This window comes from Symphalangus syndactylus, chromosome 11 (genome assembly GCF_028878055.3).
Source record: "Symphalangus syndactylus isolate Jambi chromosome 11, NHGRI_mSymSyn1-v2.1_pri, whole genome shotgun sequence".
NCBI classification, from domain to species: Eukaryota; Metazoa; Chordata; class Mammalia; order Primates; family Hylobatidae; genus Symphalangus; species Symphalangus syndactylus.
Genome location: NC_072433.2, coordinates 42,630,126 through 42,644,318, shown reverse-complemented (window position 1 = coordinate 42,644,318; position 14,193 = coordinate 42,630,126). Strand labels below are relative to the sequence as shown.

At 49.2% G+C, this 14,193-nt stretch overlaps 1 protein-coding gene and 1 long non-coding RNA gene across 3 annotated transcripts in view; both read left to right on the top strand.

Moving 5' to 3' along the window:
• LOC129457750 (uncharacterized) overlaps window positions 1-14,193 on the top strand; it is a 220,490-nt gene that overhangs the window by 920 nt on the left and 205,377 nt on the right. The gene's annotated exons all lie outside the window — the stretch shown is intronic.
• The window catches only part of LOC129492615 (actin nucleation-promoting factor WAS-like), a 29,272-nt gene continuing 15,207 nt past the window's right edge, over window positions 129-14,193 (top strand). Inside the window, exons 1-2 of the mRNA XM_063613092.1 lie at window positions 129-293; window positions 326-517. Of these exons, the coding sequence (XP_063469162.1) occupies window positions 129-293; window positions 326-517 (357 nt within the window). The remainder of the gene's footprint in view (window positions 294-325; window positions 518-14,193) is intronic.

Here is a 14,193-nt window from a genome sequence, read left to right as displayed (position 1 = left end):
CGGGGGCCGGCCTCCTCTCCACTGCGGGCCCGGCGCCCCGGCGGGCGCCCCCCGCTCTCTCCCTCTCCCCTCCCTCTTCCCTCCCTCCTTCGCCCCCCTCATCCAGGGCTGGGCTGACCCAAATTAGCATGCCCTCCCCGGAATTGAGCCGCCCCGGGTGGGGGGTGGGGCCGGGCGGCGGGGGCTGGGGACCCGGGCTGCCTGCGCGCTGCGAACTTCCCAACTCGGGCGCGAGGCGCGCCGGCCCGCGGGGGGAGGGAGTCCCGCGGCGGGATCTGGGGGGAGGGCGTCCCGTTTCGTGAGTGTTTCTTCGTTTCTTTAAGAGCTACCAGAAAGCAGCCCACCCCCACCCCTATTAAAAAAAAATAAGCGAGTGGGGAAGAGCCAGCCCCACGCCGGTCCGCCTCCCGCCCACGGCTCGGCCTCCCTCCCGCCTGGCTCGGCGCTCCTCCGCCCCGAGTTCTCCATCCCCTGGATCCCGGGCTCGCGGGGGCGCGGAGAAGAGGATCCAGGAAAGGTTTGGGAACCTGATGGGTTTGTGGCTGGGGGGAGGGGCAGTTTTCCCGCCACCCCATCCCCTCCCCGCCAGGGGCACTGATCCTCCAGCTTCTTGCTTGCTGCCTCGCTCCCTTTCTCTACCTCGGACATTCCCAGGACAATTAGGGCTGAAGTTTTCGGGAGAAGCAGCCCCGAGCCCGTGGGATAAGGGGGCGGCCCGGCTCCGCCCAGGACCCCTCCCGGACCTCCCCCTCGGCTGCCCCGGTTGGCTGCAGGGCGCGTCACTCCGCGGGGAGGCGGCGGCAGCGGTGGCGCCGCAGAGCCCCGGGCGGGCAGAGAGCGGGGACCGGCCTGGGCTCGGAGTTCAGCTCCGGCCGGGGGGAGGGGAGGGGCTGCCGCTCACCCTGAGCGCAGCAGCCCTCCCCGGCCTAGGGAGATACGGCCCGGGCGGACCGGGCACTGGACTGGGCCAGTCCCCGGGACCCCTGGGCACCCCGCCCTGGGGAGGGGGCCGCGCCCCAGCCTTCGGGGACGAGGTGGCGGCGCACAGCCGGAAAGCGGGGTGGGGGGAAGGCGGTGGGGAGGTGTTCTGTCCGAGGCTGCCTGGCGGCGCGGAAGCTCGCCTCCACTTTTCGGGCACTTGCCGAGCGCGGCGCCCAAACTTTTCGCTCTATCACCATCTCCCCCAAGCTGAGATGCAACCTCCCTCCCCGCACCCCAGAGCCCAGAGCCAGGAGCCCGATCCCTCTGCCGGGCTCAGGCGCCCGCGAACCTGAGACTCGGTACGCGGCTCAGCCTAGCTCTTTCCCCTCGCGCCTCGGGGTCTCCTCTCTCCAAGGTTCTCGAAGTCTTGCGCCCGAAGGACTAAACTAAACTAAACTTCGGCTGAGTAATGGGGGAGGAGGGGGGTGCAGATACACAATCCCTGCCCTATCTCGCGATCAGGAAAGGAGAGGGCTGATAAGGACGCCCCAATTCGCGAGCGCCCCTGCGTCTGGCCGGTGACACGGTCGGTTCGCGCGAAGTGGGCACCAGTCTCCCGAGCCGACTTCGGGTACTCCGGACCCGTACTGCGCTCCCGTAGAGGACCCTTCCCTTTCTCTTAGCTTCTTAAATCTTTTCTTTTCTTTTAAGGTGTAAATGTGTTTGTGTGCCTGTGAATGTTTCTGTTTTTCATCTGCTGACTTTATTATTTTTTTATTGGTGTAACTTCTCCCTTCTTTCTCCCTGCTCGTCCGTTTTCCACCTTTTCTCTTACTTTCTTATCTTCTGCTCTCGCTCACTCCCTAACACACACATTCACATTCTCCGCCTAGCTCTCCCTTTCTCCCCAGGTCCTGATGGGTACAGTAGATTTTGATAAAAAGACAAACGAAGCTATCAGTGGGGCTGATGTTGAAGAATGAAGATAATAATGTTTCCATAGGTGGTGCTTCAAATGCCATTATTTCTCACTGAATATTTAAAGAGATCCCTCGGCAAAGATGGATCTGCGCGCTCCTGGGGTGTTAGCAGCTCGCTTCTCCCAGACCTCGGGAACGTGTACGGCAGCACGTGTAAATCCCGCAACCGCCCCCATCTCACAAACAGGGGTCCTCTCACACCCACCAATCCACACTCTCCCAGGTACACGAACGCGTTTGTGTGCACTTGCACACTCCTTTCCCGGAATGTGCCCGCGTTTGGAGCCGTTCGCAACCTTCTCTAACAATCTTGGCTTCTTGAAAGTCCGGGCCTCCCGGGCACCGCATGCGGCCAGGAACCTAGCGGAGCTGGCGGTCCCGCAAAGCTTTTCTCCTGGTGCGCGCCGCGTGCGCAGCAGGAAGCTCCCGGGAATAACTTAACACGTGTTTGTTGCTTGGTCTACGTGTGATTTAAGATTAAGTGTAGGAAAAAAAGAAAACAAAAAACTTTCCTTCCCCCCCAAAAAACACCACAACAAACAACCAAACGAAATGAACATGCAAAAAGCAGCTTCGAGATGTTTAATTAAAAATGGGCGAGCAGAGACGAATAAATTGGGGGATCCAAACTTTAATAACTTTTTTCGTTTTTTTGCATCCTCGACGGCGTAGAGGCGGGCGTTTCGCTCTGCGCTTGGCGTCCCCCGCTAATTTCTTGTTTGTTTTCTTTCCCTCGGTGGCCCCGGGAGAGGAGATGGGAGGTGGAGGAGGGGGGGATGGGAGGAGGGGGATGGTCGGAATGGCGGGGAGAGGAGAATTGGTCTTTATTGTTGATGGCAATACATCAATTACGGGCCATTGTCTCGGTCCCAAGTTCCGTGGTTCGCTGGTGCGGGCACCACAGTGTCAGGGCGCTGGCGAGGCTCCGCGTGCCGCGATGCAAAGAAATACTTACATCAATAAAAACAGAAGCAGAGTGGGGGTTAATCTTTATTTTTGTGCGGGTCGAAAGTAGGCGGCGAGCGGGAGTGAGGTGCCACTGCTGGAGTCCCTCCACACGCCCTGCTCACCCCAGAGACCTGCGCGCTCTACGTGCGGTCGCGCCCTCCTAGCCCTGGGTGGAGGTGGGGTTGGGGGGGCACTACTGGGGAATCCGGGTAGCGAAGTTTGGACTTGCAGGTTCCGCGAGAGGGCCTGGTACTTAGGGGCTGATCCGCAATAGCGAATGGGGATAGCCCGAAGTGAGGCGGCAGCTGCGCCGGGGTCGCGACCTCGCTGGCGGAGAGGAACCGCACCCGGGGGAGGCGCTTGGCGAGTTTTGCAAACTCTCATCTTGGGGGATTGATGCTTGTTCCTACTAATACGTCCCCTCAGTTTTCCCAAGTCCTAGAGTGTCCTTGGTGGGTTGGCGGGGCCGAAGGTCTGTGTCCCAAGGCCGCAGGCCACAACTGGGGTCCCAGCCATGAGGTTTCCTACGAAGGGCAACGTTGGGGGGGGGGGGGGTCAAGGCTCCTGCATTCTGAGGCCTGGTTCTTCTACCCTTAAAAGTATCTTGTTCTGGCCCGATCTGACCTCGGGTCTGGGATAGGGCCTGGAATGAGGCCTTGCCTGGGCCCCAGACCCTCTTTTCCGTTCCGTTGACGCTGCTTGGCCACCCTACCCCAGAAATGGAGGACGCCTCCAAGCGCTCTCCCTGCACCCCTGTTTCCTCAGTCCCCAGCTCAAGGCCCCGCTGGCCCCCGGCCGAGGCTAGGAGGGCAATAGTGGAGGTTTCGTTTTCTTAAGCAAGGCAAAAAGCGGCGAAAAGGCGGCAGCGGAGCCCCGGGGGCGGGGGAGGAGGCACATCGATGGTATCAACATTATTGATGGGGAAACGTTCGGGGCAGGAGCCCGGAGATCAGGTTCCCAGTCCCTCCCCTGCCCGGAGGTGGGTGGGACAGAGCGGGTGGCCAGCTGTGTGTGTGTGTGCATGTGTGTGTGTTGGGGGGGGGTGTTCCTGAATGCACCCGCATTAACCACCCGGGGTTTATTTGTATTTTCCTTGTCTGAAAGTTTGCGGGGGCAGAGGGAAAAGAGGAAGGGTTGAGGTGGCTTGTACCCTCTAGCCCTTAGGGCTCTTAACTAGGGTTGGAGTTGGGGTTGGAGTCAGGGCTGGGGGTGGGGGGCTGCGGGGAAAGCAGGGAAAAAATGACAGAAAAAAAGATCAAGTTTGGAAAGCTCTCAATAGATTCGGTTATTTTTCTAAACCCCGGGACTTCGCTTCCCCGGGAGTTTCAGAAACTGCTTTCCTACTGAACTGCTGTCACTCAATCCTGACCTCTCTTAGAACACTGGAGCGGCTTCGAACCCAAGGTCTGGAGCAGGCTCGGGTAGGTACCCCGCCCCTGGCCAAGTCTACACTGTGCGCCCTCGGCGCACTCGCTCTCCAGCAGTTCAATACCAGCAGCAAAACGCACGTTTTTGGGGGGACTCCCGCCGCCCGCCACCCGCCACCAAGGGCTATCTCCAGACGGGCGCCGGGTGCAGCGCCGTGACCGGGCGCCCTGGCGCCGGCTCGGGAGTGAAATTCAGCGGTGGCAAGCGGAGGGTGGGCTTGGTAACCACCCGCGCGCGCCCGAGCCAAGAGTCCCGTACTGTCTGCCCGCGGCAAAGTTCGTCTTTCTCCGCTTGGAGGGCCGTTCCTACACCGGTATTAAGAAACCGACTTCGCTAGCGACTGCAAGTGCTTGCGATTTTGACTTTCCGTCCACATTTGAGCATCTTGCACTTAAATTCACTGCGCCCCGCATGCAACAGTGCCTCGCCAAGGGGCCTCTGGGTGTGAAATTCCTCCCAGAGGAAATGTCCCGACGACGTAGAGCAAGTGGAAAAGGCTAATAGAATTTATAAAAAGAAAACCTTTCCTTCCTTTTGGTTAAATCCCTTTGCGGTTTTCTGAGCGCGAAAAAAAAAAAAATCATCACCATGTAATAGAGTATAGCTAATTCTTAGAACCTGGTAGTAGAATGTTCAGGAAGCCCAGCAGGACGCACAGATTCCCATCTGCCGCTCCAGTGGGACCTTAGTTAGGATCCAGCGAATAGTGTGGTTAGTTCCTGTGTCTTCTGTTGGAAATAAGTGTGAGATCTGTGGAGTCCTGTTCTTGGAGCATGTGCATTTGGAAGAGACTGGTAGTCTGCCAGGAAACTCACTTTCATTCATAAATGAGATCCCCTCAAACGACCTCCTTATGGCACTCCTGGATGAACTAACTTAGCACATCTCTTGCAACAAAGTTTTATTTAAAAAAACATTTACGCTGCCACTTTTTCAGCGGAACTTCCATTATTAAAGAACAGATAAAAAATTCTCAGAGATGTGCATCTTGGTTTTTACAAAAAAAAGTTGTGTGCAGTGAACCCATGCTGGTGAATGGCTTCTCTTCCTCAGTTTTCATGCAGGAAAAAGCACCTTTTGGTTTCTGTTTGGTGGAAATGAAATGGCAAGGTCTGGTTTCAGAACTGTGCTGGGGTACTGACACTTGGCTGTGAGCAAGGTCTGCCTGTCACTCACATTATAGATAATTTACAAACCCCACAAGTCTCAGCTGAGCTATGACTTTCATAGGGAATATTTCTCAGGGTTTCTTGCTACTGACTTTTGAGCAAAGATCTTTTTTTGGGTTTTCCCTGATGGAGAGAGGTGCTTCTTGGGGCTGCAGTTTGAATCACATTTGTAGCTTTACCCTGCCCCCACAATGAACTTCAATTCATCAATCCTGTGCAATCTTTTCAGTTCAAACCCACATTCTTTCCTTTTCAGCTCCATATGTGTGGTCAGTAAGGAAGGGGTAAAAAAAGGGTTTGGCAGGGATAGCCCACTCTTCTCCCTCTTCCCCTTTTCCCAGATCGACTAAACTTTCTTAATTATTGCACTATAATTTCTTTCTTTCAATTTTTATCTTTGTCTCTTCAGCCACATTAACAATATTGTTCTCTCCAACTCAACATCCAGTTTGACAAAGAGTTTTACATTTCAGAGACCAACACTTCCCAACCCCAAACCTGTGTCTCCCTGTTTTCTTATGCCTTCTCAAACCAGAAGCAATTATCGCCGAAACCATAATCCCAAACTCACACACTAATGTTAGCAACTAGTTCCAATCTTTTCTTCCTCTTCATGTTTATAAATTCTCCTTGTGTCCTGGCCTCCCCTCTTTCATCCCAGCTTTCCTCACTTCCCCAAGACTCTTTGACATGTTTTGTAGTAAATTCCAATCCTCAAGAAGATTCACCCAGAACTTTGCTCAGGGTGTAATGCCTGTAACTTTTGCTGAGAACTGGGCCCAGGTCTTGCTGTGGACTTTCCTCATGCTGTAATGGATGCCTGGGAACTAAACAAGGGAAGATGCCAGCACATTCCTCCTTCTCCAACCAAAGCAAAATGATTTCAAGAGAGCTGGGGTGCAGCCCACATTTTCCAGGTTTGTTTTTGTTTCCTCTTTCTTTCCTGGACCCCACAACACCTTCAGTTTGGGAGAACAGTGCTGAATAACCCAGTGCCTATTGTCTCCACCCTATGGACAATCTCTCCTCTGCGGATCTCACGTATTTGCTGTGGACTCGCTTGATTCCACATGTGCTACTTGGGAGTTGAGCGTGCAGACTCACAGTCAGGTTATTTGGGTGCACATTCTGGCTCTGCCATTTAACACTGGCCAGGGAACACAGCCCTAAGCTTGCCTCTGCGGATCGGGGAGCCTTGTTCAAATTAAGATTGTCACTTTGGGAGGCCAAGGCGGGCGGATCACAAGGTCAGGAGATCAAGACCATCCTGGCTAACACAGGATGAAACCCCATCTCTACTAAAAATAGAAAAAGCCTGGGCATGGTGGCATGTGCCTATAGTCCCAGCTACTCGGGAAGCTGAGGCAGGAGAATCACTTGGACCCGGGAGGCGGAGGTTGCAGTGAGCTGAGATTGCGCCACTGCACTCTGTCTCAAAATAATAATAATAATAATAATAATAATAATAATAATAATAATTAAGATTGCTACCCTCCATTTTCTGCTTCATAAAATGTAGCCACGGGAAAAGAAGCATAGCGCTTAAGAGCATCTAACAAGGATTCCGCTTTGCCCCCTACCAGCAGTGTGACCTCTATATGTCTCCAACAGTTTCTTGATCTGTTAAATGAAGTAATAATCATCCGTATTTCATAGAGTTCTGGAGGGTTAAAAGAGTTAATATGGATGAAAAATTTAGAATAGTGGCCGGCATATAATCAGCACATTATAGATGTGAACTATTATTGTTATTACTTCTCAAGGTGGTTGTGAGAATCAAATGATATCCTATGGTTAAAATATCATTCTGTATCACCCACCCATCCATTTATTCATTCACATCACAGAGGTACGTGCTAGGCATGGGATATCTTTTCCTTGCTTACAAGCAATTAATCAAACCTTTTTTTCCTGAGATCGTATTATTGCCTGGCTCAGTGTTGAGGATAAAGGGAACAGTGTAGTGGAAAGAATAAAAGCATTGCTTGATCTCAGGTAATTTCTAAGATTTGAATGGGTGGTTCTAGCTAGTAAAGAAATTTGAGACTAGAGCAAGTTATGCATGAGCCAAAGCATCCTTGTGCCTGTGGGTCGCCTGGGCCAGGGACAGACCATCGTCATGCTTCTAGAAGGTTTAGTAGCACCGGTGGACACGTAAGTGGCCTTTTGCTCAGGTGCCAGCCTGTATTCACTTGGTTGTTTTATTTGGTTCATTTAAAACAAAAAATTGTGTAGTTTTCTGGATTGTGCAGCAAAAGAAAAAAAAAAAAAAACAAGTGCCTTTTTTTGGGGGGGGTTGGGGACCTGTAAGGTTTAAACCACTTATGGTCTCGTAGGCCTCACTTTTCTGGCAATTTTACTTCCCATTTTGTCAGATTGTAAAAATTAGTCATGTTTATTACAACAGAGCAATCCGTAGCCAAATCTAAGAGTTGGAATGGAAACTCCTCCCATCAGCCTGTCCTGCCCTTAAAGGTGTGTGTCTCCTGGATCTGCATTCAGACTCTGCAATAGCTGCTGCATGGACCAACTCACTATTGGCATGATAACCATGTTGTGACCAAATGTAATTTAACATTTGCAGGCAGAAGGCACAGTGCCCTTGTGAAACCCCCTCCCTCGTGCTTTCAGATTAAAACACTTTTTATGGTTAGAATCTGGAAAAGGAATGAAAATTAGAGCAAAAAAACCTGTTACCAGTGGAGTTATGTAAAACGAGAGAGACAATAGCATCTGTGTACGGTTTTCATGTAATCACGGCTTCCCTGGGAAGCATCTGACAGCGAATGTAGTTTAAGACATTCGCAGATGTCCCAGCAACTGGAGGGTGAGGTTTCTTTTCTTCCTGGTGTTAGGGTAGCAGACTCGATGTAATCTGTCGCTGCATGTCCTTCTCCTCAAAAATAGTGCTTGGGAGCCCTCGGGGGCTTTATTTAGAGGCTCCTAGGAACTTGGCAGTATGTAAATTACATGTGAGTGTCCTTCAGGGTCCCCAGTGGTCACAATCAGAGGGATTTAAACATGATTTAGCATTTCAGATGATTTGTAGGAGCACCGGAGCCAGCCAGTGTGGTGGGGATCACCAAGGCTGACTTGCTCACCTTCATGTTAAATAGATTTTCGTGTCACGCCTGCTGGGTTTGGTCCAGGCCCTTGTGCCAATCCATGAGCAAGCCCGTGTTAGTGGGTGGCCTTCCAGATTTCTTTACTCTATTAGGGAGTTCTGAGATTTTGCAAAAAAAAACTATTTTATAACTTTTAAAACTATAGTTCAATCCATAGTGCTCTTTCACCTTTTCATGCATTCATTCATTTATTCTCTTATACTTTCACTTAACCAATATTTATTGAGCACCTACTATATAGCAGTCAATATTATCGGCATCTAGGATATAATGGTGATCTTGGAAGACCTCTGAGGAAGTGACTGGAGCATTGAGATGTGAATGATGAGAAGGTATGAACTATGTCAAGACATGGGAAACATTCCAGGCCAAGAACAGGGCAAGTGCAAAGATCCTGAGGTGGGAATGAGGGCAGAGAAGTGGGCTCCTTTTTCATTTTCCTTTTTCCTCCTTTTTCCTTGTTATTATACTTTCAGGAGGATTAAAAAAGTTAAATTTCCTTTTTCAAAACTGGTTTTTGCAATTACATAGAAAACGGTTTCATTCAGTGGAGTACTACTCAGCAATATAAAAGGAATGAAGTACTGATACTTGCAATGACGTAGATAAATCTCAAAAGTATTATGCTTAGTAACAGAAGCCAGTAGCAAAAGAGGACACACAGTGTAATTCCATTTATGTAAAATTCCTAGAAAATGCAAACGAATCCATAGGGGCAGAAATCAAATTAGTGGTTTCACGGTTGCCTGGAGTGGAAGGGGAGGGAAGGAGAGATTGTCAAGGGGCACAGGGAAATTGTGCAGGGTGATAGAAATGTTTGTTATCTTGATTGTACTCATGGTTTTACAGTTATATACCTATTTCAAAACTGATCAAGCCTGGCACGGTGGCTCATGCCTATAATCCCAGCACTTTGGGAAGCTGAGGCAGGCAGATCGCTTGAGCCCAGGAGTTCAAGACCAGCCTGGGCAACATAGTGAGACCCTATCTCTGCAAAAAATTTAAAAATTAGCCAAGAAGGGTAGTGTGCCCCTTTAGTCCCAGCTACTTGGGAGGCTGAGGTGGGAGGATTGCTTGAGTCCAGGAGGCAGAGGAACTGATCAAATTGTACATTTGACATATGTGTATTTCCACAATATCTTGATAAATTGAAAATTTAAGTTTCTTATTTCCCACATTGTTTGGAAATGGTCATTGTACATAAAGAATTTAAAGGGAAAAGGAAAATTGCCACCGTCATATTTAAGCGTTTGAACCCTAAAAGTTCTCTGGGGCCCGGTTGCATTTGATCTGGGAACAAAGCTAGGGTAGGGACAGGATGGGGCTGGCACTGATCCACCTATATTGACTCTGGAGACAGCATAAAGTTTTCCTTGTGTTACTGAGTAGTAGTAACTTCTTCTATTATTCTGCCTGGAGGCAAAAAGACCTTTGGCTGTCAGGTACTAATCTAGTCTCAGTTAGATGCCCTGTCTGTGGTGAGAGTGAAGGCCACAGCCCTCGCTGGCAGACATATCCAGGGGGAATTCAAGGTCTGAAGCTGGACCAACATGACTCAGAACCCCCAAACTGACATAACTCACCATTGGATGATTCTTTTGGTATGCTGTAGATCAGTTGTGGTGAAGGAGCAATTGGTTTTCTTTTTTTTTCCAAATGTATTGTGGACCAATATTTTGGGGACTACATTAGAAAAATATTACTTAAAAAAAATGAAATAGAAAACAGGGTCACAGAAAACATTAGTCCAAAATTGTATGATGGATTAGCAACCGAGAAATTCTTCTGGCAAAATGCCAAAGTAAGTTCTCAATGCTTACGTTCAGTTTCTGTAGTTATGGTGTTGCAGATGGATTACAAACTCATGGATCACACCGGTCCATGGGCCAGAGTTTGGGTGGCTCTGAAATAGTCCAGAAGCTCACAGCCATTGTACCCACCAGGTGGGTAGTTAGATAATGTTTCCCCTTAGTGCTCAGGGTGGCTGGGTATGACCTGGGACAGCCAGAGTCCCCCAGAGCCAGTTGCCTTGGGTCACAGGAGCTTCTAGCTTTCATCACAGTGAGCCACACAGATGTTAATACTTGTCTATGTAGAAAAGGTTAGGAAGCACCAGAGACCAGTGGGTTTTACATTTTCGTGAGCACAACAATTAGAAAGATGGGTAGGGAGAACTTGGGGTGAAAAAAAAAGCATGTTTCTGAACTGCAGCCTCCAAGAGTCTAAACCAGGAATCTGCATTTTCATCAATACCCTAGTAACACCATCAATACCCTATTAACACCATAGTTGACTCCAGTGGGTGTGTTCCAAGGGCTTCATTTTCAGAAGTACTTGTGTAGACATAGTGGAGTTAGGTCAGTGGTGGGGATTTTCTAAGCGTACACATTTATTTATTTCTACAAGTTACATTTAAGACCAGGAATTAAACTGAGGGTTGCTTCTGCAAGGGTTCTTAGCTTCAGCAACAGAAACTGGTTAATTTAAACACCGAGAGGCCAGATGAACTGGCTCTTGCTGGCAATCCCAGCACTTTGGGAGGGCAAGGTGGGAGGATGCTTGAGGCCAAGAGTTGAAGACCAGCCTGGGCAACATAGTGAGACAGAGTCTGTACAAAAAAATGAAAATAAAAAAGTAGCTGTGTGTGGTGGTGCATTTGAAGGAGGCTCTGCCTCCTTCACACTCCCAGCTCAGCTCAGCCGCATGTGTCAGAGAGTTGCTAGGGAGACTCATCAGGTGCCATCTGCCCTCAGCAGACCCCTGGGATGTTTTCAGAAGAAAAGGGAGGGAGAAGGTATTGGCCTTTTATTGCACATTTTCCAGGACTCCAGCTGAGCACAGTACGCCCATTATCTCAAAATATTTCTCCAAGAACTCTGTCAAATGTTTCTGTTTTCCCCACTTTACAGAGGAGAAAACTGAGACTCATGAGAAATTTCCCTGAAGTCATCAAGCCTTGGAGTTGCTTGAAGCCTAAAACCAGGTCTCATGACATTTTTACAAGAAAACGAAAACTACATGATAACAAAAAAAGGCTTCAAGTTTTAGGAAGCCCAGGTGCAGAAGGATTTGGGGCAGGACTTTGGAGTTCCCAGCAGGGACCTGATCTGGGTCCCTGTTTTGGTTTAAGATGTTAGGAAGATACAGTATGAGGGTACAGACTCATTAAAATCTCAGGAGCTGCAGTTGCTTTGTATTGTTTTTTAATGGGTAGTCTTTAAATGCCTTTGATTTAGAACTGATGAAACTGATGGAGAGCTTAGAGCACAGCTAACTCCAACCCAGTGAATGAAACTGTTTTTGAACCTCTGATTCTGGATGAGTTCATGACTGATGCCAGCCGCCAGTCTGTGTGACCCCTATCCCGCAATCCTGCTTTTAGTATGATTCAGTAGTTAGGATATGCAGAAACCTCTGTATGTTCTTTTTGCCCCAAAGAGTGTGGTTGAAAAGTAGTATGAATATAAGAGAAAGGGGCAGGATTTGGGAACAGAATGCCTGAGTTAAAACTCTTATTCTGTTTGTTAGCAGCAGGATTTTGCCCAAGTTTCTTAATCTGGTAGAGCTTCATTTTCCTCCTATGTTGTAAACTGAGTGACTTTATCTGGGTAGTCACCAGCTGGGCGGGGGTGATGGCCAGAGGCCACCAGACTGTCAGCCCCACATGGGCAGGACATGTGGTAGGCATTCGAGAAATATTTATCAAATGGTTGAATCCAGAGAGCGAAGGGATGCTGCGGTCCATCTGTGCACACTCTAACATGCTGACAGATGCTAGCAGCCTTGGATTCTTACCACAGAGCAGTATCTCAGACTTTAATGCATTCACAGATAACTTGGGGAACTTGTTAGAATGAAGATTCTGAATTGCAAGGTCAAGGGTGGGGCCCGAGATTCTGAATTCCTTCATGAGCTCTGGGGTGCTGCTGTGGCTGTGGATCACGGACCACTCTTTGTGTAGTGAGGGTGTAAATGAGTGGCCAGTGAGTCCACAAGTCATGAGTGGTTGAGTGGGATAGGGCAGGAGTCACCTTGACTAGTGATTTTCCAATAGGAGCATGACTCAGTTCTCCAGCCCATCCTGTATCAAGAAACATCCCCAGTCTGACAACACAGGACTGTGAGTGAAGAAAGAGGACACCCTTTGTTTCCCCTGCAGCAGTGAGGGCAGCCTGGCCATGCTACTTCTTGTTTGCCGTATTTGGTGAACATGATGGCTCTGGCTGTCTGTTACTGTGAGTCACCAGCCCATGGCACCAGCATTAATTGCCATGAATACTTGTTAGAGATGGTGGGTGTCCAGTGCCAGGCATATGGTTGGTACGTGATAGGCACTCAAGAAACAATAGCTGCTGTGGTGAGGATGATGATGGTGATGATGATTATTTTATGAAGTCCTTTTACATCTCATTTAGTGTTCTCAGGAACCCAATGACATGGGTAATAATTGTGCAGTGTTTATCTCTAGTTCCTGGATGTATCAGACTTGTTCCCACCTCCACACCTTTGCTGGGAGCAATGGTTTTCAGATGGGAGCAACTTCCATCCCCAGGGACATTTTGCAATATCTGGAGACATTTTGGGTTGTCATGACTGAGGGGTGCTACTGGCACCTAGTGGGTGGAGACCAGGGAGGCTGCTGAACACCCTACACTGCACAGGACAGCACTCCCCGCCCCAAAGCAAAGAATTAGGCCACAAATGTTAACAGTGCCGAGAGTGAGAAACCCTGGCTTAGATGGTTCTTCCTACAGAGATTACTTCCCCAATTCTACCGTGGAATATTCTATAAGCTTGCTAAACTGACTTTGGAGTGAACATGTATTATGATGTTATTGTCCTAATTTTTAAAGCCTAGAGTCTCATAGTGGTACAAGTTTAAACTAGAGGCCTGCAGAGGCTTCCTTACTGTCCCCTCACCCTATTTCCCCCACCCCCACCTTTTACAGTAGGGACATGAGAGGGGCAATTTCATATTCCCATTTAAGATGTGAATGGAGGGTTGGAGAAAGGAGCCTCAGTGTGTATATGCTTGTGTCATCAATTTCAGAACTAGACCACAGTTCTTTGGTCGCTATCTACCCTGCCTAACCAAGACCAGCGAGGGATGCCAGCCCAAACAAGGAGGTAGAATTCTTAGGCCCGCCTTGGCTGTAACATCCACAATAGTTTTTGTTTTTTCCAAACACAGCAAAAGGGACCAAAAAAGAATTAGCGTTTTAAGGAACTAGTTTGGCAAAATAATGCCTTTTCCTCTCCAAAAAAATAAAGAAGGACTGATGAGGTATGGCCTCCCTCTAGGAATTTAATTTGGAATGGATCTTGACAGCAAGTGGGTTTTTGCACCACCTTCCTGAGAGCCAGGAGCTGCTACAAAACCTCCAGCAGCATTCCCCATTCCACACAATGCACAGGAATAAAATGCAATGATCCTTACAGGTGGCCTGGCCAGTACCGGTGAGCCTGGGAAAAAGGTGTTTTTTTTTTTTTTTTTTTTTTTTTGAGATGGAGTCTTGCTCTGTCGCCCAGGCTGGAGTGCAGTGGTGCAATCTCAGCTCACTGCAACCTCTGCTTCCCAGGTTCAAGAATTTTCCTGTCTCCACCTCCTGAGTAGCTGGAATT